Raw genomic sequence first — 24,764 nt, 5'->3', positions numbered from 1 at the left:
CTTAATTCCTTTTGAGAGTGGCATTAATGGGTGATTTTAGAAGAGCAAAGGAGTATATAATCTTCAATATTTAACAATAATATTTAACAATCAGTAGGCCACGGCACCACCTGATCAAAATGGATACCAACCACATCTGTGCCAGGGATCGGCCACTTAGTGGCTGGATCATGGGAAGATCTAGGGACTCCTGGTGAAGGGATCTGGTCACTAAGAGAGCTCAGGGTAGCAGGTGCTTACCAAACATTGCATATATGTTTGAATAGTCAGGTTTTTTGTTTGTTTGTTTTAATCACTTGCTGTGGATATATTGCTGATGAACTAGAGATCACTTGTCCTTACACCACTAGCTTTCCTGAAATCGCTCATTATGGTTGGGTGGGCCATGGATGTATCTAAAGCCTTCTCAAAGTTGTGAATACTTTTGGCCAAAGAAAACCCTTCTGTACTAAATTTCACAGATTTAACAACCATTGTATAAAGGAGTTCTTTCTGGTAATTGGTTCCAAAACTGTTCTTCAAGCTTCAAATAGTTGCCCCTCAATTCTAAACCTTTATCTTAATATTCTGGGTGTAATGCTGACGTCTGGATTCCACTCAGCCATTGCCAGCAAGATGGTTTTCATATTCTCTCTTTTGTCAACTTGTGACATGACCTTATGCATGTAGCCATGAAGTATATCTCCCTACCCATATGCCACCATATTGCAGGTGTGGGGGCCACCAAGGGAAAATCCTGACACCAGCATTCCTGTCCGACTTTCAGAAAAGGTCGGCAAAGCTGAAGGCAGGAAGCAAGGACCAAGAGGAGAGAAACATTAGACCTAAAGTCTGGGGTCAATTTTCTATGGAATTTGAGATCTGCTACTTAGCGGTCAATACTCTACTTTTCATTGTATTCCAGAGTACACAAAAATGATACGGATTTTATTCATCTGAATTCCAATTTTAACATCAAGTTGACTGTTTAGAGAAGAGGTCAGTGCACTGTGGCTGAAGGCAGGAAGTAGGGCCCAAACTCACCTGCTGCCTGTCTTTGTAAGTACAATTTGATTGGAACACAGCCATGCGCACTTGTTGATATGCCACTTATGGCAGCTTTGATGCTGTAGAGCCAGAGGTGAGTAGTTGCAACAAAGAACATGTGGCCAAAAAGCCTAAAACATTTACTGTCTGGACCTTTACTGAAAAAGTTTGCAGAAATCAGATTTAGAGAGTTCAAAATGGTGGTGTTGAAGAGCTATTAATTAGCAAGAGCATACATATGATTAAGTAGTATGTTCATTCTTAATCTAATGAAACTTAAATATCTGAATGAGTGGGTAATGGACTTGAAGGGAGTGTTGCTACTATTGAAAGCATTTTCAGTCGTCCCTTTGGAATTACCTTTGGAACCATTCAACAGACCACCCAAGAAAATCTGTCACATTATCTCTAGTCATCCCCCTGACGTAATATCTTAATCTTAATATTCTTATCTTAATAAACTACACTGAAGATCTTTTAAATCCGTCACTCCTTTTCGGCTGCTGGTTCTGATTGTAGATTTGTACTTATTAATAGCCAATGCTTACGAGGATCTGCCTTGTCTTCCTTTTCCTCCTGCTTTCTCTCCATCCTTCTTTATCACAGTGTAAGGACCTGGGCACCAGTACTTGAAGAGTAAATGGATCAGGTACACGGTCAAGATGATCATAGCTTCAAAGCTATAATTTCATACATGAATAGCTTGGCAGTTGGTTCCATAACACCCCTGTCTCCCCATACTTAACATATGGTGGGACTTCTCTGTCATGCATGGCTTTTACTGGTAGTCAACTGGAATGACTTTATTTAGTCAAGTTATTTTTAGTGGAGACTGAACATCTCCTAGTGTACATTACCACTGTCACAGCGGAACTTATTCTTGCAGTCAACCTCTTCAATTTTGCAGAGCTTAGATGGAATGCATGGTCGAAAGGTCACCAGGGGCTCAGTACATGGTTGTCCTCCAAACTGACTGGGGCGCAAGATGGATCTAACCTTAAACTGAAAGGAAAGGAGAGAAAGGTGAGGAACTCGGAGGCAGGGTCAAAGCCAAAATGTATCTAAGAAAACTGGGCTTCTTAGTCACCGCAGTGATTCTTCCTCCAGTGATGTTTCCTAAATTAACTAATGAGTTTTCCAATTCCATTATCGTGTGCCCTTAGAGAAGTCAGCACCTCTCTGGGCCTCAGTTTTCCAAATCGTAAAATGAGAAAGCAGGACAAGAGATTTCTAAAACTGCCAATTCTGAAACCATATGAAAATAAATTCAGGGCGCCTGGGTGGCTCAGTTAGTTAAGCGACTGCCTTCGGCTCAGGTCATGATCCTGGAGTCCTGGGATCGAGTCCCACATCGGGCTCCCTGCTCAGCAGGGAGTCTGCTTCTCCCTCTGACCCTCTTCCCTCTCATGCTCTCTATCTCTCATTCTCTCTCTCTCTCAAATAAATAAATAAAATCTTTAAAAAAATAAAAAAAAGAAAATAAATTCAATTGAATGCACAAATATTTACTGAGTATCTTGTATGCAGTAAATCTTCCAGGTAGTAACAATAGCACTTTTAAAGATTTATGTATTTATTTTAGAGAGAGGGAAAGAGGGAGAGCACAAGCGTCAAGAGCAGAGGGAGAGGGAGCGAGAATTTCAAAGCAGACACTGTGAGCGCAGAGCCTGACGTGGGGCCGGAGCCCACGACCCTGAGATCATGGCCTGAGCTGAAACCAAGAGTCAGAGACTTAACTGCACCACCCAGGTGCCCCACAGTAGCACTTTCATATCTCAAAGGTAGTGTGATCAATTTGAGAGGATTTGGGGGTTCTTCTGCATGAGGAAGTCAGCATGGAAACCAAGATAGACACAGTCTCCACATTTTGAAGGATTTTAAATTGTGAACAGTAAAACAGGGAGCCAGGGAAGGATAGGAATAGGGCAGGATCAAAAAGTGCCGACTTTGAAGTCCGAAAAATCCAAGTTAGAAATATAGCGCCTCTATTCATCAGAGGTGTATTCTTGGGAAAATTACTTACTCCCCAATGAGCTGTAACTTCCTCATCTGTAAACAGGGTAGGAAAACACACTCTGATGTGAAGTTTGAGTAAGATGGTGTAAGTAAAGGGGCTAGAACAGTTTTCCTCATGCTCCATAAATGAGTTCCCTTTTTTCCCCCTAATGTGTGAATGCTCAGCACTGCTGTAACTGGGGTCTATGTGGGCCAGTGCCCTTACAGGAATGAGCTAACGTGGGTAAGTACTACAGCTTGGAACAATAAACAAATCGAGGGACTTTCCTGTGGGGAGAGGGAAATTAGAGGTAGGGCCAAGAGTCAGTCTTTTGATTAATGTCCCTCCTTTCTGTCTGATTTTAAACCTTGGACTGACATACCCATTTTTCTAGCATCTGTTTTTACTTTCTGAGCTCTCAAAGGGAACTTTCTGAGGTCTCAGAGGCAATGGAATTTGGAGCTCAGTAAGTACAATGTCAATATTGGGGCAGAAATTCCTTTTGGTGCTCATATGAGAGTAAAACATGTAAATAAGTCCTCCTCTTCCTGCCCCTGCAAAAAAAAAAAAAAGATTGCTAAATGGAATTTTCCCTCACTGGAAGCTGGGATAGTTTAAAAAATACTTTATTTTCAGAAATTGAGCACTTCTAAGTTATCCAGGTCTCTCATTGTGATTCAGGTTTCCTGAAGATGCCCATGGGTCACCTACCTGTTTTTCAACACAAGGGTCACAGTCTGACCACGGTCCATAATCTCCCAGGAGGCAGTTGATAGGACAGCTTTGCCAGTTACATTCCCTGGTCTCTGGCTTGTTGCAAAGCTGGTCACAAAAGTTATCCAGATAGTACTGATCAACCACTATTTTTCTGTAATAGTGAGGAGAAAGCTGTTTAGAATGAATATATTCACTGTGGTTCCAGCCCCATAAGAAAAACATCATTGAACATTAATCACAATGAATAAAAGGAAAGGAAAAATTTCATGGAAAATCAGGACGTTGGCATCTGTGCAGTTCTCACCACTTAATGGAACTTGGGACTGGATTCATAATTTGTGGGGCCCAGGGCAAAATGAAAATGAAGGGCCCCTTATTAAAAAATTATTAAGAATTTTAAGACACTAATGGCAGAGCATTAAGCCAAGCAAGCATGGAACCCTTCTCAGTGTGGTCCTGTGTGACTGCATAGGTCACACATCCATGAAGCTGGCCCTCAGAGAATTCCTAGAAGGGACTAGATGGAAAAAGAGAAGAAAAAAGAAAGTTCCTGAAAATTCCTTAAAATATGACAACATAATTTGATAAGTATCATGATTGAGACAGAGTCGGAGTGCTGTGGGGCCAAAGATTCAAAGGGAAAATAATAGAAGAGTTACATCTTGAAAAATTCATGTGACTCCCCCAGGCATCAAAGGGAAGGGCATGTGGAAGGAAAGGCGTATGCCAAGATTAGAGGCGTAGGAGTATGACATGTCCCTGGTGGAGCCTGTGGCTTGGGCAGTGCTGGCTGAGAGGGACCGGATGGATTGTTGTGCTTTATTTGGTAGGCAGTGGAGAGCTACGAAGGGACTCTTGAGTGAAGGAGTCTGAAAAGCTTTTACATCCTTGGTGGATGGTTTATTGAGGAAGTCAGTTGGTGATTTTAATGAGACTCACACTGCGCATGTAAAAATCGTTTTCTAAAATAGGTCTCTAAAAAGCTATAATAATTAAAACACATTGAATATATGCCTTTCTTCCCAAGTTATGTGAGCATCTCCATGGAACAGAAACATCTAACAGATTTAAAGAGACTGTGGGGGATAGGTAGTCTGAATCGGTGAGAAGACTGAATTATTAAATGTTATCAAGTAAACACAGTTTTCTTGCCTTCTCGTACTTGCCAACAATCAAGCTAATAGCTAATAGTGCTGTTAGACTCAATTGAGGTCCTGTTAGACTCAGTTTAATGAGTAGAAAATTCTCTATAATTAACTCACTAACTGTAGGCAAGCAGAGTTATCCACTGATCGAAAAAAGCCTTGAGAAGTGATTCTTAGGAAGTTAAATAGTCAACAGAAAATATTGCACATATTCTTAATTAAATTTCTTTGACGCTCCTTGATTTTACGGAGAGAACAAACGTAGACTTCATTTCCACTTTACGTGGAAAAGACCTCAAATTACATCCAGATCAAATTCTGTGATTTCTTACTTTGAGATACACACACACACACACATACACACACATACACACACATTTCCCCTCGCCCCTCATTGCTTAGTGTGGCATTTTTTATATTGCTAAGTCTGTGAGGTTTCCCATGGCACAAAGACAAGCTACATAGCTCACACCCACCTCTGTCTGCTTTGGGTTCCAGAGTTGCAGCTTTTTGAGCAGGTGGACCACTGACCCCATGGGTAATGATCACAGAAACAGGGTTGGCAGTTGTCAATCAGAGCACTCAGGAGGATGAAATACAAGATGGAGCATCTGGGCATGCCGTGAAAGCCTCTAAGCTCTGAAGAGGAATGGTATAATACACATCAAATGCTTGTTGGGAGTAAAACTTTACAAGTCATTCTCAGTTACAAAATCAGATATGATGTTAGGAAACATTTGCATCTCCCTGCCTTCCTTAAGGCTAGTTAACACCTATAAATTTACATCCTCATGACTACAAATCCTACTTTTAAATATTTTTAGAGTGGATATTCCTACAGTTACAACTCGCAGTTCTAGTAAGTTTCTCCCAACTGTTGGTGATAGGCTATAAGACAAAGTACTGTAGTATACATTTGTAGAATATTTCATTCCAAAATGGAAATTCTTAAATAATCTCATACTTTTCTTTTTTTAAAAAAAGATTTATTGAGAGAGAGAGAGAGAGAGCATGCAAGTGGTGGGAGGAGCACAGAGGGAGGGAGAGAGACAAGTAGACTCCATGCTGACATGGAGCCCATCGCCAGGCTCCGCGTGAGGCTCCATGGGGGGCTTGATCTCATGACCTGAGATCATGACCTGAGCCGAAATCAAGAGTTGGATGCTCCACTGACTGAGACACCCAGGCACCCTAATCTTACACTTTTCAAAACAACTGCTCATTTTGTGTGGGCAATACCTTCAATTACATTGCATTTTTTCATAGTTTTCAGGGACTGGAGAAGGAATTTTGAGCATTTTTCTGGAAGCTCTATTTAGTTTCCTGGTATCCTAGAGGCCTGCTAAAGAGAGAGTTCAATGCCCAACTATCTCTACCCATGGAGTCATAGAAGTTAGAGCTGAAATGAATCTTTGAAGTCTCCAAGTTAAACTCCCTCATTTTATGGATGAGGGAATCAGGGCTTAAGGAGGGCCAGTAATGTTGAGACTGCACGACGACTAAGTGCCCAGGACTCCTCATTCTTGGATGAGGTGCATCCCTTCATTGAATTTCTGATCACACTAATGATTGTGTTGCTGGAGCATCTAGATGCCTTGAACTCTACCACCCAGGCCACAAGAGCGCTTATCCAGATGTAGCTGAAGGCCAGAGAAAACTTTGACCAGTGATTCCCCTCTGTGTGCTGTAGAGCCTTGAGGATCCGTGAGCTGTTGAAAGGAATTTGCAAAACGACCTCTGCCCCCGGTGTTGCTATTTTGATTTTTATATCTCTAACAAAACATGCAACATGATTAAATATATAGAGAAAATGATGCTGTGTTAAATATAGTAACTTTCATGTAAAGAGATAAAATGCCAATCGCTTAATTTCTTTTTTTAAGATTTATTTACTTATTTTAGAGTGGCGGGGTGGGGCTGAGGGAGAGGGACAAGCAGACACGGGGCTGGATCCCACAACCCTGAGATCATGACCTGAGCTGAAACCAAGAGTTGGACACTTAACCGGCCGAGCCACCCAGAAGGCCCGCCATTCACTTGATTTCTGTGCGTCAGTTTCATTATCTATAAAACAGCAATTACCTCTACCCTCTTCGTAAGACTTTTGTTAGGATTCAGTAAGAAAATTCATGCACAGTGCTTAGAACAATCCTTGGCATGGAATCATCACTCAATAAAAATTAGTTTTACAAGTTAGTAATAACACTTAAGAGTGTTACAAATTTAATTGTAGCTGTTGCTCACGCATTTATCAAAATTAGGGGCTCCTCAATTGAAGCAAGGATCACGTGAAAGCCAAAAATATGTTTTGATATTAAATAAGGCTATTCACATTCAAAACAATTTAGAAATATGGCTTTACTTTTCATCTTACAATTAAAATCAGATCTCTGACCATTTTATTTGAAATTGCAGTTTCCCACTAGTGTTTCCTATGCCCCTTCACTGCTTTATTTTTCTTTGTTATACATCCCCTCTTGAGATATAAATTATTACTTAAGTTTAAATAAGTAAGATAAATAAATAAGATACTTTTTAAATAAATAAGATACTTTAGATAAGTATCTCCTCTTCCCTCTTTCTTCTTCATTAGAATGTAAACGTGGTGGTGCTTGATCTCTTTTGTCTGTTTTATTCATTTCAGCATTTAGAAGAATGAGAGCAAGCATAGCATATAATGAATAAATTTGAACTGAGTCTAGGAAATAGTTTAGAAATGGATTTTCATGAAATATGAGTATCATAATTTGAGTCCATAATTACAGCCACTTTTGTAATACTGTTCTTAAAATTTCTGCCAAATTAAGGATATTTCATAGACTTTAGAAATGAACTTGTCTAATTGTCTTTCATTGTTTTAGCAAGACTGATAGTTTGTAGCGTAACTGCTTTATCTCAGCTTTGTTGTAATAGTTGATTGAAATAAAAAACTACACCTTTTGAGATTCAGATTTCTTTTTAAAACACTTGTAATTTAGTTAGTCCACCTCTTATTTCTTTGATAACGTTTATTAAGTTCTAAACTGTATCAAGATATATGAAGAAGAAAATTAAGATGGTTTATAATGTAATCAACCAGAAAATTTCTGCTGACAGATGCACATCTACTTCGTCCTTTTAATGGCTGTATTGTTTTGTACCATATGGATGTATTACATTGGATTTAACTATTATCCTAATTTAAACATTTAGTACACACACACACTGCAGTAAACATCTTTGTATTGTATCTTAGTATACTTTTGTTATATATCCATGGGATCAGTGGGTGTGTTCCTAGCAGTAGATGGCTTAGTCAAATGACTAAGTGAAATTTAAAATACTAATAGGTATTGCCAAAGTGCCCTACTGAAATATGGCTCCCTCAAATGTTTCAGAGGGTACGTTTCTGATTATATTTTAATGTGGTCATTTTACGTTTCACATTTGTGGTAAAAAAAAAAAAACTTCAGCAAAAAAAAAAAAAAATCTTCATTCAAACCAAGAGTATGGGATCAGATATAAAAATTGTTTCTCTAATATGCTCAGACTTGACAGCATTTCTTCTTAATAAATCAGTAAAATTTTTGAACTTCCCTACAAACTTAGAGAAAAATGCTAGAATAAAAGCAACCAAAATCATTGACATGTGACTGAATGTCCTTCAATTTAAAATGGAATTGACATACATTTGAGTATCCATTGTGTACTGCTAGGCGTTGAGTGAGATTCAAAGAATAGAATCCATTATCACTGTCTGGGGAGGGTAGACAGAAACTGAAGATTCTTCCCATGCTTTTTATCCAAGCTTTTTTAATGCAATTCATAGATACGCTGCTACTGCCCTGGTCTATTTGAATTATAAAAATTAAAGACCCCTGCTGCACTTGCCTGCTGATATTTGTTCACTGGTAAGTAACTCACCTTTCCTGGTTTTCCTGAGCAGCACAGAACCACAGGACAGTGAGCAAAGAGTGTCCAGACAGAATTTAGCCTGTACTCAGACAGAATAGTGTGTCTTTAACATCGGACCCAAACTCCAGATTGGGTGGTATTTCACTGGCTTCAGGGCTGGTTCAGGAGCTGAGGCTCCTGAACAATGAAGTTTCCCTACCCTCTAGCCCCCCAAATTGGGATCTTCTCATGTAAGAACTCCTTCAACAAGGAAGCCTACACAGGAGAGGGTGCTGTTGTTGTTGTTGTTTATTTATTTATTTTTCTTATTAGATTTTGAAGAGATCGTTTTCTTCCAGAATAGTTCCTTCAATTGTAGAAAAAACAAATTCTTAAAATATTTTGCTGAATCAGCATGTAGATGATTGGGGGAAGCTGAATTACAAGAGATTACTAGTTCTCAGTTTTCAGCAAACAATATCTGTTTCCACTTCCAAGAGCTTGAAAAGCATAGATGGACTTTATTCCAGCTAACAGCAAAAACCGCAAGAACAGAACCTTTATAAAATTATTCTGATTTCTTCTCTGGCTATTCTTCTCCACCTATTCTGAGGCGATTTGGAAAATGCTATAAATTAAGATGGTAATGTCAAAGCTTCTTCTTTGAGGAGATGCTAATAAAAGAACTAGTTGGTATTGTCTCCTTTTATAACATTTGATTGTTATGAGGAACAATCATTTTATGTTAAAAGGATAGTTTTCATTCAAATAATTATTTCTCTAATTTTGTTATTACCATGACCCTGCTATAATATCAAATATTTCCTTATTTATTAATTTTCAACATCTCCAGCCTTTTTGGAAATATCTACAGTGACATGTGGGCATTTTACCCATTACCGTACAATTTTCATAGAAACATGGAACGAAACAGGAAGAACCGTTGGCCGGGGTGCCATCATAGAAGAGAAGCGATTGTGCAGCTCTCTTGGACTCTAAAAATTAGTGATCCCACTGAACCACTGAAGATGGCTTTGTGAGCATTTAGAGAATTCTAGTGTAGAGGGAAGTCTACCTCATGCTCATCTGTCACCTTCTGATGTACTTGCCTCACAGGAACCACCCGTCTGTAAGGCAGTTCGGGGTAGCTTACCTGACAGTTCAGAGGGTAATGCTCTCATTTGCCTCTAGCTGCAGGTTCTTCCTTTCTATCTCCTTTCCTATTTCTTCGATCTCTTTATTTCATATTTTTTTCTTCTGCGCATGCCCCAGAGTCTCAAGAAATGATATTTACCGTTGCTAGGACAGGCTGGGGTGTCCAGGCACATGACTCATCTTTTGGTTAAAGGGTATGTTTGCTTTACTTTTTAACTCTACTTTAACTCAGAAAAAACTTGATCTCAGCAGGGTGGTTCCTTGGAAGGATAGTTCTTTAAGAAACACGAACCTTTAGTTCTTTTGAGATTTAAGCAAAATAGTTATTTCTTATTTTAAAAGAAAGGCAAATAAACGGCTATAATCTGAGTTATGTATTTTTATGCATGTAAGTTTGTTGGAAACATGATCCACAACTTTGAAATATTAAGATTATGAAGGAAATCATTATATCAGTCACCTTTTAAACAGAGTCTTTGCTGCAAGTGGCTGAAAAAACAATAGGTCGCTCCTCACAATGAAAACGGTTTACATGATAATCCAAACAAGCTTTCTCCTTCCTGTTGCTAACTAACACACAGCCCTACCCCAGAGATCTAAGAATACCTAGAGTGTTGTCAAAATAAACACTCTGTGGAAACTCTGGATTTTGCAAATGATTACTTCAATCAGCAGTAACCCTGAAACTCTGAGTGAGATATTACGCAGGGTCCTGAATTTTCAATGATTTTCCCATTGTAATAGGTATTGCTCTTGAAAAGAAAAGAAATCTCTGACTCCATTTTTAAAAACCATTTAGAATAAATTACTTAAAATTGCCTTCCCCTTTAGGAATGTGTCCAGTTAATTAAAATATGCATTGCATTTTTTTTTTTTTTGAGAGAGAGAGGAGAAAGAGAGGGGGTGGGAGGCAGAGGGAGAGAGAGAGAAACTTAAGCAGGTTCCTTGCCCAGTGCAGACCCTGAGATCATGATCTGAGCCAAAGAGTTGGACACAACCGACTGAGCCACCCAAATGCCCCAAAATATGTATTGATTCTTATTTTTTTCTGATTATAGAATATTTATTGAGGAAGATTTAGAAAATAAGGAAAAGTGTGAAGAGGAAGATTAAAATCATTTTTAATAACCAGACAAAAATCCCTCTAGTATTTGGAGTAAATACTCCCAGTCATATATATATGTATGTGTGTGTCTCTCTGTAAGTACATTCATGCATAGGAACATACATATATAATTTTGTAAGTGACAGCACATATTTTTTAAAGATTTAAATGTACAGAAGAGATCACATTCCACAGTTTATAGAACCTTATCATCATTGGTCTGTGCAAGATCTTTTATTTATTTCATGATTTCCCCCCATGATCTTGTTTCTTTTCCCAGATTAGTTACCTGTGTTAATGCATTTGGTGGTGGTTCTTATATACGATTATTTAGATATATGTGTATCCTTCAAAGATACAAAGTCTTATTTTCCATGTATATTTTTGTATTTTATAGAAATGGTATTTAGCTAAAAGTTTTATTTGATTTCTTACTTTTTTCATTCAACATTATGCTTATGAGCCTCATTCAGGATAAATCCATTGGAGCATAGACATTCATTGTATCAACCACATTTTACTTATCCACTCTCTTAGTGCCTACTTTTGTTGACTTTGACTCTCTGCAACTATAAGCACAAGGTACTTTTCATTGTGAATCTGGGAGAAAATTCCTAGAAGCTCCCAGGTACTCTTCAGAAAAACTATACACACTGACTTTTAGTAGTATAGTCCAAGAGAGCTAAAATAAATATTCCTCAAACAACTTATATTTTCACCATATAGTGGGAAATGATTATCTGTGCAGGTCTAAAGATTCTTTGAAGTATAGCGGGGAGACCACTGCTCCAAGGTAACGTGCTTTAACATGCATGGTAGTAACTTACCCAAGACCGGAGTAAGTCAGAACCAGCGTACAGGTACATGGTTCATAGTCTGTTTTCTTTATCCTGTGCTGTGTTGAGACTTTAACGATTGAGATTTCAGGCTAAGAAGAACAGAGTGGTGTGCCGTAGACCTCTGTTGAAGACACTTTGGGAGTGTGGTACAGGAGTTTTCACCTTCAGTATCTGAGAAGATAAATAGGAGAAAAAAATATATGGTGACTAGGCAAGAAAATACACCATTTTAGTGTATACACTTCTTTTTCTAGTTGGTTCTTTGAGGCCCTAAAATTAAATACTTTTTTCCTATGGTCATGGTATTTGGAGCAAAGAGCAAATTCTAGCAGTCCTAACCTAGAGAGATAAAAGTCAGAAGCCAATAGGATGAGCCTAAGTGGGTTTGTTAAGTAACACGGGCTGAAGAGGACAGAGAAATGAGAAGGTCATGTGCCACGGTGCAGGAAAAACACAGGTAGTGAGAGTTAAATGTGGTATGGAGGAATTCTTGAGATGGAGTGCAAATGTCTGTGATTCAAATACTAGAACTGACCTGGCATCAACTGAGAAACTAGTATCTTTTCAATGATGTATATGGGTTCTCCATCTTGAGTCTCTATGGATGGCTAAATGACACATCCCACTCAAGGTCTTTCTAGAGCAGTGATTGGCAAACTACAGCCAGGGAGGCAAATCTATCCTGCTACCTGTTTTGCAAATAAAGTTTTATTGGAATAAAATCACACAATTAGTCATTGTCTACAGCTCCTTTTGCACTACAACGGTAGAGCTGAATCGTTGCAAAAGAGACTATATAGCCTGCAAAGCCTAAAGTATTTACTATGTGGCCCTTTACAGAAAAAGTTTTCTGAACCCTGAAACCCAGAGGGAGAGATTTCTGGTCTGATCAATACAACAACAGTGTCCAATTGGCTTTGAGAAGTAGAAGTACAAATAGTTTTTGTTTTTTTTTTTTTAACTGATGAATGGGTGATTGTTCTAGTGCTACGAACTGGATGTGTGCAGTGATGCTCAGGTATGTCTCTGCGCGAGAATACGAGTGCTCTCTAAATGATATTTGGACACATGCTGCTGAGAAACAAAGCATACTATGAAATTCACCAGCCGAACTGTTTCAGCAACTGCAGGCCTTCTAAAGTGTTGGCTGGTGACACGGAATACCTTTTTCAATAAAATGCTCTACATCTGTATAAAGCAGAAAGTTGCTTGTGAGCTTAAATGTGTAGACTGACCAGGAAAAAAAGCCTCTATTGTAGAGGAACAGAAGGGTGTAGAGGAAATTAGAGCCAGGACATGGAAAGTTAAAATGGAGCAATTATAATTTTTCCACAAGGAGAATATGTATTCTGTTAAAAATCTTTATTCCTTTCTTAATGATGATAGATTCACAGCCAAATGATATTTTCTGCCAAGAAAATAACCCCAAAACATAAGATAATGAACAGTGGAAGCTGCTGACTATCTGAAGGCTTTTTCATATGCTAAGTATTCACATGCCAACTTATCATTACAGGAAAAATACTCTTAATTTCTCATTAGAGCCAAGGCTAATGACCCCATCTATTTTCCCAGCCCTTTCGAGTGTACTTTGTACGTCAATGTGTGAGTACGTAAAGTAAAATTACAAATTGAATTATTTCACTCAGAGAATCAGAGATCAAAACTCTCAAATGGAGGAAAGAGAAGTTTGCTTTGGACCTCAGGCTACCACCCTCTTTTTGTCTTTTCCTTTACTACTGAAATTATTTCAGGGATAGTCTAAATTGACTATATTTAACTTCTTAATGGCTATTCTTCATTAACGTCACTCTTTGCAATCGGAGTTACAAATACAACAGCCTACACCAATTGTTCTCTCAGTGACCACCGGGAACTTCCTAACTGTCAAACTGAAGGACCACCTGCTTCAATCTGCTATTGGCTTCTGGGATATCTTACGATCCATGTTTTTCTCAGGAAATTCCTCTCTTTCTTCCCATGATTCTCTTCTTACTCCTCTCTGGAATTCTATCCCCAGCCTCTTTTCTTTCATCAAATTTTTCTGATGAAAGGGCTTATCCTTTACCTTTTTGTCGATTGCTTCCTAGCCCACCAATCTCTGTACACCTGACCCTTGAACGACATGGGAATTAGGTGTGCGGATCTCCCATGCAGTCAAAAGTCCACATATAACCTCTGAGTCCCTAAACTTAACTACTAAGAGCCTACTGTTGACTGGAAGCCTTACTGATAACACCAAAAGTCAATGAACACATATTTTGTATGTGATATATCTTATATGCTGTATTTTTACAATGAAGTAAGCTAGAGAAAAGATGTTATTAACAAAATCAAAAAGAAGAGAAAGTACATTTACAGTACTGTACAGTAAAAAATCCACATATAATGGACCCATGCAGTTCAAACCCATGCTGTTTAAGGGTTCACTATATTCACATGTTCTCTAATAGTATCCAAATAGAACACCATATCATAGCAATGGCATCCTTTCTCCCCTACTTCCTGTATTCTACTAGATGCTAAATCCTGTGCTGTACTCTCTGAAGTATCACTTGTCTACACACTTTCATCTTCTCTATCTCTTCCCCATGTCTAGAGCTCCACTTCCAGCCCCGACGAACTCAAGAACTAGAAGATTCCTTCAGTGGCTTAAGTGGTGCCATCATTCCTCCTAAACTACTCTTCCTGGTTAGTCCGTCTAGAGCTCACCTCTCAGTGGCACAACTCTACTCAAAATGTCAATGCTCTTCTTTTCTGAAGACCACCGAATTAGGAACAGAGTCCTAATGCCCAATATTTGAAACCCTGAACAATTTGATTCCATATTACCCCTTTAGACTTTTATTCTCTCCTTCCTTTTGCATACTCCACTAGCCAGTCAAATTAGACAATTTGCTCAAAATGGGCTTCAGCATCTCCTGACATTGTCCTTCTTTCTTGAAACTTTTTCTTCCCCAATTTTGTATTCTGAAATATTAGTGTATTATGTATCTGTTCTTCAAGGGCCATTCCAAATGTATTTTCTTCTTAAAACCTTTCCATATTTCGTAAACACGTTCACTCTCATGATCAGAAGCTACATGATTCCTCCATCCTTTAAGCTTACTTAGCTCTTTTTTTTACCTCTTGTGTGGAAGGTATTATTGCCAGGCATTATGATGATTCATTTGCTGTATTATCACCTACTCTCTCTTACTCCATATGATATGTTCAAATTTCCTTAATAACAGGGCCTGAATAACATATTCAGCTTATAACTGAGTAAAAAAGAAGTTAAATACATTTTGATCCAATTGAGTTGTCTACACACAATGAATTTGCAAGAAAATTGCTGAATTTTACATTATGTCTATACATATATGCCCTTAGCTAAAATTCCACTATGCAGGTTCTCATTGATCTGGCTTAAGAGGCAATAGTCTTTTTTTTATAGTGGAGGGCTTCAAAAATTGTTTTTACTTACATAGTTACTGACTTGTTGAGCAATGCAGAATGATGATATTAAATTGAATAAACCCTTTGGTGATTCTTTGGAATGCAAAGAAAATGGACTGCTATTTAGACTCTTAATCGAAAACTGGTTTAATATAGATAGGAATAGAAATATAGTTTAAGATAAAACAAGTCAAACCTCTGCAAGTTTTTTGCCCCTCCTAGGGTTATAGAGAAATCTGGATTCAATTTTAACTCAGGGTTTTTGGGGGAAAGGCAAGAAAAAAGGTGACTGAGGTCAAAGGAGTCTTATCCAAACTCTTGAACTGGCTTCCCAGTTTGCTCTGTGACCTACAGTTGTCCCATGCATCTTGAACACTATTACCAAGTTTTCTGTCTTTATCTGTTCTGGCTGCTGAAACAAAAATGCTGTGGACTGAGTGGCTTATCAACAGAAGAGATTTATTCTTCACAGTTGTGGAGGCTGGGAAGTCCAAGGTCAGGGTGCTGGCAGATGTGCAATCTGGTGAGGGCCCACTTCCTGGTTCATAGATGGCCGTCTTTATATTATAATTTCACATGGCAGAAGGGGCAAGAGGGCTTGCCCTTTTAAGGCACTAATCCCATTCATCGGGCTCCATTCTTATAGCCTAATCACCACCCAAATCCCCACCTCCAAATACCATCACACTGGGGATTAGGTTTCAACATATGAATTTGGGGGGATGTAAACATTCACTCTAAAGCTCCACCATGATGAAAATAACAATTTAGTATTTGGGTAGTATTTTATGGCTTGCAAAGCACTTCTCAGAGTGCCATAGGAGCAGTGATACGTATTCACGCATTCTGATCAATACATAAATATTCTCCTAGCACCTGTTACACACCAGCCATTATGTTGGGACTTAAAGAGAAAAAGATGAATAAGTTTGGTTAATTTTTCGAGAACTTTAGTTAAAAGATAATAATAGTTGGATGGAAAAAATGAATATGTGAAGTACTGAAAATTATAAGGAGCTTATCCCAGAAATCATAACCTCTCTTATGCATGCAGCCACTTATTCTTTTTTCTTTAGCTCACATTTATTATAATTACCATTATTATTTAAAGCCTTTTGCTCACTTATTCAGCAAAAATTTACTGTAAGGCACTCTTCTAGGCACTGGACAGGGAAAAAAATCCTGCCTTCATGGAATTTATAGTCTATTGGGCAGAAGAGAGAGAAAACAAACTAAACGAGCAAATAATATAGTTTTTTTAGCAGCATTTCTTTAATGTTTATTAAAATATTGTATCCTTCTAAAAATGCAGATCATTCTGTCCCTATGCTTTCTTAGAGGAAACCTGCCCAGCCCTGTCTCAGAAAATCTAATCCTATAGGACTTGCTGCTGGTCTCGTGATTCTGCCTCTTGGGCAAGGCTGATGGGCCAGGATGGGGCAGGAGTCAACTGGATTTTATGTGCCCGGGTTACCGATGGGAACTCCAGTGGGACATAATTTGAACCTTACTTCAGCCATATGCCAGGAGAAGCAGAGAACACCTCTCTGCAGGGTGACAGAAGAATGAAGTGGGGACTTGCCCAGAGAGTATAAATGTTGTCCCTGATGAGGTTCAGCTACACTTCCTTCCCTTGAATTCCATAAGGTACACGTGCTCCCCTTCCATAGCCCCTAGCAGTCATTTTTCTACTCTCTGCTTCTAAGAGTTTGACTTTTTCTTTTTACTCCACATAAGTGATACCATGTAGTATTTGTCTTTATCTGGCTTATTTCACTTAGCATAATGCCATCAAGTTTCATCCACGTTGTCACAAATGACAGGATTTCCTTCTTTCTCATGGCTGAATATTATTTCATCACACACACACACAGACACCACTTTATTCATTTATCTGTTGATGGACACAGGTTGTTTCCGTATGTTCGCTATTGTGAATAATGCTGCAAAGAATATGGGGGTGGAAATACCTCTTCAAGATTCTGTTTTCGTTTCCTTTGGACATATAACCAGTAGTGGAATTACTGGATCATATGATAGTTCTATTTTTAATTTTTTGAGGAACCTCCATACTGTTCTCCACTCTCGTTTACATTCCCACCAACAGTGCATGGGGCCTCCCTTTTCTCCACATCTTTGCCAACACTTGCCATCTCTTGTCTTTTTGATAATAGCCATCTGACGGTGTGAGGTAATAGCTCATTGTGGTTTGGATTTGCATTTCCTTGATGTTGAGTGATGCTGAGCATCTTTTCATGTGTCTGTTGGCCATTTGTACAGCCCTCATTTTTATGCAGGTAAAGTATCTTTAATAAAGGAGAACCTAAGTCTCTGGGTACATTAGCAATTAGCCAAGTTGATGCAACAAATAAATGGTAAAAGGGGAATTAGAAGTCTTCTGCTCTCCAGTTTCCAGGAACTTGTTTCACTTTGTTTTTTATTAGCTTTCAGTACTCCCATGACACCCCAAACCATTCTGTTATACTTATTTTACTTTAATAGACTTGCTAATGTTTTGGGTGTAATCAGAAAAAAAGCCTTTTTATAAACTAGATCTAAAAAAAGAGCAAGGATCTAATAAGCATTCTTGGCAGTTTAATTTTAATATTTAAAGTATTTATTTTATTAATGGAATCTCTTTATATTGTTAAAAAAAACAATGCAAAGTTTTAAGGCAGCAAAACAATGCTACTACTTTACTCTTTCCTACTTCCTTGTCTTCTCTCCAGGACCAGTCACTTTCAAATTAGAGCCAGTTTGTTTTTCTTTTCTCTTCTTCTCTTTTTTGTTTATCTTTGTATTTCTTAGTACTAGTACCCACATAACTCCATTTATCCCAGTCCCCAGTCTCTTTGTTATAGTTTTCATGTAAACTCCGTAATACACTGTTATAATTTTTGCTGTAAACTATGCATTCATAAGAGGGATAACATTGCCCTCAAGAGGATGAAAATTGGTGGGGGCGGTGAAAAATTCTTAGATATTACGATAGTCTGTAGCCCTGTAAAGGTTAACCCCACCCAATAGAACCTTATTTCTTAGAATTTAACTTCTCTCATTGGGTTTTTTGGGAATCATGTAAGCAGCACTGACATCAAGTTTCTGGAAGAGATACAGAATGTATACAAGATCAGTGCTCAAATCTATGGTGAGCAGGTGACTTCTTTTCTTTGATTGTTTGCTCTGCCTTGAGGCATATTGCAAGAGGAGGCATAATCATGAGATGTTGTTTATGTGTGATCGTCAGTGTTTTTATGTGTGACTTAGGCCTTGAGAATGAAATAAAAATAGTTTATACTTTTTATTCAATTCTATAAGTTATTCAGTCTATTATATTAAGTGCTGAAAAGAAAAAAAATGTTGACAATATCCAAATGAATATCTAGCAGTTATTTAAAAGTTATTTTCTCATATCAAGCAAAAGCTAAAAGTTGAGTTCACTAAAAATAATTTTTAAGCAATTTAATTTTTAAACTACAGCTAACTCTTGAACAACATAGGTTTGAACTACATGAGTCCACTTATATGCAAATTTTTTTTTGGTAAGTACAGTACAGTACTACAAATGTATTCTCTCGTCCTTATGATTTTCTTAATAACATTTCCTCTTCTCCAGTTTACTTTATTGTAAGAATACAGTATATAATACATATACAAAATATCTGTTAATCAAATATTTATGTTATTGGTAAGATTTCTGGTCAATGATAGGCCACTAGTAGTTAATTTTAAGGGAATCAAAAGTTCTCCATGGGTTTTTTACTGTGCAGGGGGTCGACAAGCTTGACCCTTGCACTGTGCAAGGGTCAACTGTAAATTACTTTAAAAAAAATAATAGTTTCAAAACCTCTTATTACTGTGTATTGTGTATGTTGCTAATTTGCATATTAATTTCATACATTATAATTTATAGAACTAAATAACTTACATTAAAATTTACTGTGCAATCACACAGTTTGAAGTTGTTACATGACACTAGCTTTTTTACTTTTAACTTTTTAACTTTTAAAAGTGTAGTCATTCTGAAACCTGCCTTGAGTAAAAAGAGTAAAACTTTGTATTTTTTCCTTTTTATGTATAAAGTACAGATATGCATATGACATATAAGCAGGTATACCGTATATCATGGGTATTAAAACTTGATTGCAGGAGATGAGTGATTCGGAAAAAAAAAGTCAAAAAATTTTCTTAGGGAGTGATAATGAAAAAAAGGTGGTAAAACTGACTTAAACTGTTATATGCATTTCAAAGAAGTTAAAAGGAAAAAATAAGTGCTTCTTTATGTATATCCACAATTTTATCATTTCTGATCTTCGATCTGTGGGTAAGATTGGATTTTCCAGGCCTAGTGTTTCCTGCTGGAGAAGATGGGGAGGTGGTTGCTTGTCTTGAGTGAAGTAACCTGATGCCTCCAAGTCCTTTGCCTCACAGGGTCCTGCAGGTTAAAAATGACTCTTTTAGTATTCACTCTATGTGCCCTTAAGCGTATAACTTACTCTGTTCTAAGTCCAACACTATTCTTCCATCTGCTTTCTGTCTCCAGAAGTTATTGCAATATTATGTCTACTGACGTCTCTGTTCTTGTCCTTTTGGATTTACAACATTTTCTTTCTTTCGTGTTATAATGGAGATCAATGAAATAAGTTTATATGGCCAATTGCTATGTTCAGTAGAAATTCATGTAGCTTCCTAGATGGGAATAAATACAATCTTTTACCCATATTTATTTAACCAGACACTTGCCCTATCCTCCTCTCCATCTTAAAAAATTGTAACATGCATAAATCCTTTTGAATTTCTTCTATAAATTAAGTTTCTCAGTCTGTTTTGATAACAGATATAAAGAATACAATTCATGAGACTGTGAGGGAAAGATTTGTATTCAGCTCGAAGCTGAACTTGCCTGGGGTACTATTATGATAAACAAATGCCACGGTTTTATGGTTTCTCCTAAAGCTGACATTTAGGGATTAACAGGTATTGTTACCCCCCTGGGCACTGGGGAGATATATGTCAGAGGAGGCAGGAAAACAAAGAGAGTAGCAGAGAAGTAGTTACAAAACTGTGATGATTTCATTATTCTAGAAGGACCAGATGGTTGAATGAAACTGTGCTTGAATAAAAGCGCTTTTTCTGCTCTTCTTTCCAGTGATACTAGAGGAAATCAGTGGGGGACAACAATTACGAACTAGGCTGGGTGGGTGAGCAATCCCCCAGTGCTAGATCACCAAGCAAAACCCTCAAGATAGTGTGGACATAGCTCGACCCTTTGGGAAAAGAGACCTCAGAATACCTTTTATTGACACCATGGAATATGCCCAATTGACCTTTTGAGTGATTGCATTGGCTCTCTTTTCTAATAGGAGAGGTGAAGAAGTCTATTTGAATAAAAACAGTGTTGTCTCAGTTTAGAAGTATGAAAGAGCACAAAGGTAAATCCCACTATAGGAATTTACAGTTTATCCAGTCTACTCCTTTTTTAAACCAATTTATTGAAGCATGATTGACATAAAACGTTGTATGTATTTAATGTTTACAACTTGATGAGTTTGGAAGTATACACCTGTGAAACTATCACCACAGTCTATGCCATAAACATACCCATCACGTCCAAAAGCTTCTTCCCACACTCATTATTATTTCGTGTGTGTGATAATAACACAGAAGTTCTACCCTCTTAACAAAATTTTAAGTATAAAATACAGTATTGTTCACTACGGCATTATGCTGTAGAATCTGTAGCACAGACCTCGAGGATTTATTCATCTTGTATAACTGAACCTTTGTACCCTTTGACTAAGAGCTGTCCATTACCCCCTTCCCTCAGTCCCTGACAACTACCATTCTACTCTGTTTCTATGAGTTTGTATCCAGTCTACTGTTGATCCAATACAGTTACCAAATTTAGAGGCAATTGTTATAGTGCTTTCATTTAGTACACAGTTTATATTATTCATATTTCAATATTATTGTTTCAATATTATTTATTGGTTTTTTTTTCTCTCCAGTACAGAATCCAGCCCAGGATCACATGTTTTGTTTAGTCATCATTGTCTCCCTTGATATAGAACAGATTTCTGAATTTTCATTGTCATTAGTGGCATTGACAATTTTGAAGAATAAAGGCCAGCTACTTTTAGAATGTTCATCACTTTGGGTTTGTCTGACAATGTCACATCTGAAGATGACATCAGTTGGTTTTTGAATCTCAAATCATCATTGCATCTCAAGAATAAGTGCATTTTTGGGCGCCTGGGTGGCTCAGTTGGTTAAGTGACTGCCTTTGGCTCAGGTCATGATCCTGGAGTCCCGGGATCGAGTCCCACATCAGGCTCCCTGCTCAGCGGGGAGTCTACTTCTCCCTCTGACCCTCCCCCCTCTCATGTGCTCTCTCTTTGTCTCTCATTCTCGCTCTCTCAAATAAATAAATAAAATCTTTAAAAAAAAAAGAATAAGTGCATTTTGGGAATATCTGCATTTGATTTGCTAATATATATTTAGGATTTTTGTCTCTATGTTCATGAGGAAGATAAGCTTGTAATTTTTCTTTCTTGAAATATATTTGTCAAATTTTAGTGTTAAGCTTAGGCTGTGCTTAGGCCATATTAAACAAGTTGTTTGCCCTTTTTCTATATTGTGGAAGAGTTTGTTTAAGATTGATGTTATTTTAAAATATTTACCAGTAAGTCCATATGGATCTGAGTTTTTGAGGAGTTAAGGATTTAATAAAATATGCAATCAATTTAATAGAAATAGGACTTTATAGGCTATTTATTTCTTTAATTGTGTCATTTTTGCTAAGTTTCTTTTTTCTAGTAGTTTGTCCATTTCTCTTTTTTCTTCTTTTTTTGACAAAGTTTCTCAAAATATGCTTCTAAGGTATTTTAGATTCTGTAGCCTCTTTAGTGATATCTTTTTAAATTATTCCTGATATTAAAATTTTTATAACTAATAATTATTCTCTGTCTTAAGTTCTCAGTTTTATTATTTTTTCAAAGCTCTAATTTTTGGTCTGTTGATTTTCTCTTTAGCATGTTTGTTTTCTGTTTTATTGATTTTTACTCTTAACTTTATAATTTTCTTTTCATTTAGTTTAGGTTTAATTTTTTTAAATGTTTAATAAACTTACATCACTTGTCTTCAGCCTTTTCCCCCTTAACACATACATCTTAAAGTTTTTAAATTTCCCTTTAAACACTGCTTTCACTTTATTTTATAAGATTTAATATGTTGCATTTCTTATTCAAATGAAAATATTTTCTGATTTCTATTTTATTATGTCTTTGATCCACAGATAATCTAGAAGTGTATTACTTAGTTTCCAAATATTTTATTATTTTTTTCCTATTAAAAATTATTTTCTTCTTTATGTTCAGAAACAAAGAAGTGACCTTGTCCACCCTACCCCCCAGGGTCTCCTCTTGAAGGAAAAGGGAGGAAGCGTGTGTGTGGGCCATGGCTGTTGGTATGAGGTCAAGTGTGGGAGTTCTTTCTCCCGACTTTCCCTACAGTCACTCCTCTTTTCAGAATCCCCCTCCAAAAAATAGAGGTTTGAACACAGCTTGCCACCCACTGCGGTATTGGGGAGGCACGGCTGGAGACAAAATGTAATGCCCACATTCCACAGGAGATGGATTCAGTGCAGGTCTGGAGGCGGCTAGCGAGGGAGGGAGGGAGGTTGGCTGAGGAAGCTGCCAAGTGGAAGGAGGGCAGAGAGGCTGGGATCCTCCCTTTCCCGCACCCCCACACCCCGTCCTTGCAGCCCCCTTCTAGCATAACTGATCCTCATAGTCCTCATTCTTTCCCCCCTTCAGCCGCCATTGGCCAAAGCCCTCAAACACGGTATCGCCATCTGTGGCATAGTTGGTGTCCATAGGGGCGTCTGTTTTAGGAGCAGCTGGCCCGGGAACGGTGATATGGTTGTGGGGCTTGGGGTGCATAAGAACAAAAGGCAGCTCCACGGAGACATCCCCACCATGAGACACCACCAGCTTCACCTAGACCCTGTAGGACATCAGGATTCCCAGCACCTCCCTGTCGGCACCCTCCTTCACAATGGTGCGGGAAGCCAGGTTGGTGTCCTCATGCTTGAGCTTCCCATCCAGGCCAAGACCGTGCTTCTTCCAGTTGTCACTGAGCAGCAGGGGGAGTGTGTGCACCTTTAGAACGGGGAACTGGGTGATACTTGGTCATTTTTTCTATCTGAGCCACAGGACACTTATACTGGGCAGCTGAAGAGGCAGATGTTGGCATGTTGTCTCCCAGAGACTTTGATCTTGACAGTCTGGGTGGAGATGTTGGTGATGTGGACATTGACACTGAGGGGCTTCCCATGAGAATTCAGCTCCTTGTCCAGGTAAGTCTCAAGGTGCAGGGACTGGTCAGAAATGAAGTGGTGGGTGGTTTCTGCTGAAGGTTGGGGCCTGGTTTCTCTGGGGCAAATTGCACCTTTCAGATCACCAGACGCATGAACCTCTGTGGCTTTTCTCTTCTAGTGATTTGGCAGAGAAGGCTCGAATTTCAACGTCTGCTCCACAGGCCTACCCTGTGTCTTCTGGGCCTGGCTGCAGTGTGACGGAGCAGGGCAGATCCTGGGGTATTATTATATCCAGGCCCTCATGGCCATAGCGGAAGGTGCAGGTGAGGGTCACAAACACTTCGCGGTCCTTTTAGTAGTCAGGGTCCACAAGCACCATGCCATCCACAGGTGGTCTACAAAGTCCCTCTTGCCAAAGTACACCTTGAGCTTGCATTTAGGGCTCGAATTCTTGAAGACCCTAGTGCCTGCGTTTCCCCCACGGTGCACACGCCCGCTGCCCTGCTGGGTTCGAGGCTGGCTGGCAGCCTCCCATCTTGTGGCCAGGTCCCTGCTCCTCCCCACACCACTGTGCATTCCAACTATTTTTTTTTAAAGATTTTTATTTATTTATTCATTTGAGACACAGAGATACAGAGATAGAGAGAGAGCATGAGCAGTGCGAGAGGCAGAGGGAGAGGGAGAAGCAGACTCCCCGCTGAGCCAGGAGCCCGATGTGGGGCTTGATCCCAGGACCCCAGGATCATGACCTGAGCCGAAGGCAGACGCTTAACCATCTGAGCCACCCAGGCGTCCCTGCTTCCAACTATTTTAGAATACTTATGCATAGCTAAATTCCACTGCCATTTGGGATTATATTTATATATCTCCATCCCTCTAAACCATTGAGACTTCCATTATGGCTCAATATATGATTATTTGTATGGTAAACATTTCACATGCCCTTGAAAAGTGTGTATGAAGAAGTTTTGTAGTCTTTTATCTATTTCAGTTAGGCCAAATTTATTAAGAGTGTCCTTCCAATCTTCTATGTCTTTACTGATTTTTAGTTGCTTGTTCTTTCAGTTACTGTTGAGAAGTGCATTAAAATCTTCCAAGGACACTGCCCGTTCCTTGAGTTCTGGCTGTGTTCAACATCCTCCTAGCCTTTGTC

The 24,764-nt window shown here is 38.5% G+C and overlaps 1 protein-coding gene, 1 long non-coding RNA gene and 1 pseudogene across 2 annotated transcripts in view; 1 reads left to right on the top strand and 2 right to left on the bottom strand.

The window, feature by feature from the left end:
- The window catches only part of C6 (complement C6), a 59,666-nt gene extending 49,637 nt beyond the window's left edge, over positions 1 to 10,029 (bottom strand). Inside the window, exons 1-4 of the mRNA XM_025866653.2 lie at positions 9,911 to 10,029; positions 5,361 to 5,523; positions 3,734 to 3,890; positions 1,884 to 2,028 (exon numbers count right to left, since the gene is read on the bottom strand). Of these exons, the coding sequence (XP_025722438.1) occupies positions 1,884 to 2,028; positions 3,734 to 3,890; positions 5,361 to 5,523; positions 9,911 to 9,938 (493 nt within the window). The 5' untranslated portion in view covers positions 9,939 to 10,029. The remainder of the gene's footprint in view (positions 1 to 1,883; positions 2,029 to 3,733; positions 3,891 to 5,360; positions 5,524 to 9,910) is intronic.
- The window catches only part of LOC141372392 (uncharacterized), a 33,245-nt gene extending 11,169 nt beyond the window's left edge, over positions 1 to 22,076 (top strand). The window contains exon 3 of the long non-coding RNA XR_012377595.1: positions 21,303 to 22,076. This is a non-coding gene — a long non-coding RNA (uncharacterized lncRNA). The remainder of the gene's footprint in view (positions 1 to 21,302) is intronic.
- Positions 22,077 to 23,063: 987 nt separating this feature from the next.
- On the bottom strand, positions 23,064 to 24,187 carry LOC112820420 (beta-arrestin-2 pseudogene; annotated as a pseudogene).
- Positions 24,188 to 24,764: the final 577 nt, after the last annotated feature.

The sequence above is a fragment of the Callorhinus ursinus genome, unplaced genomic scaffold, assembly GCF_003265705.2.
Source record: "Callorhinus ursinus isolate GAN/ISIS: 27379988/994484 unplaced genomic scaffold, GSC_fseal_2.0 scaffold3, whole genome shotgun sequence".
Lineage (NCBI taxonomy): Eukaryota > Metazoa > Chordata > Mammalia > Carnivora > Otariidae > Callorhinus > Callorhinus ursinus.
Note: the sequence above shows the minus strand (reverse complement) of the source record. Positions and strands in the feature narration are given on the sequence as shown.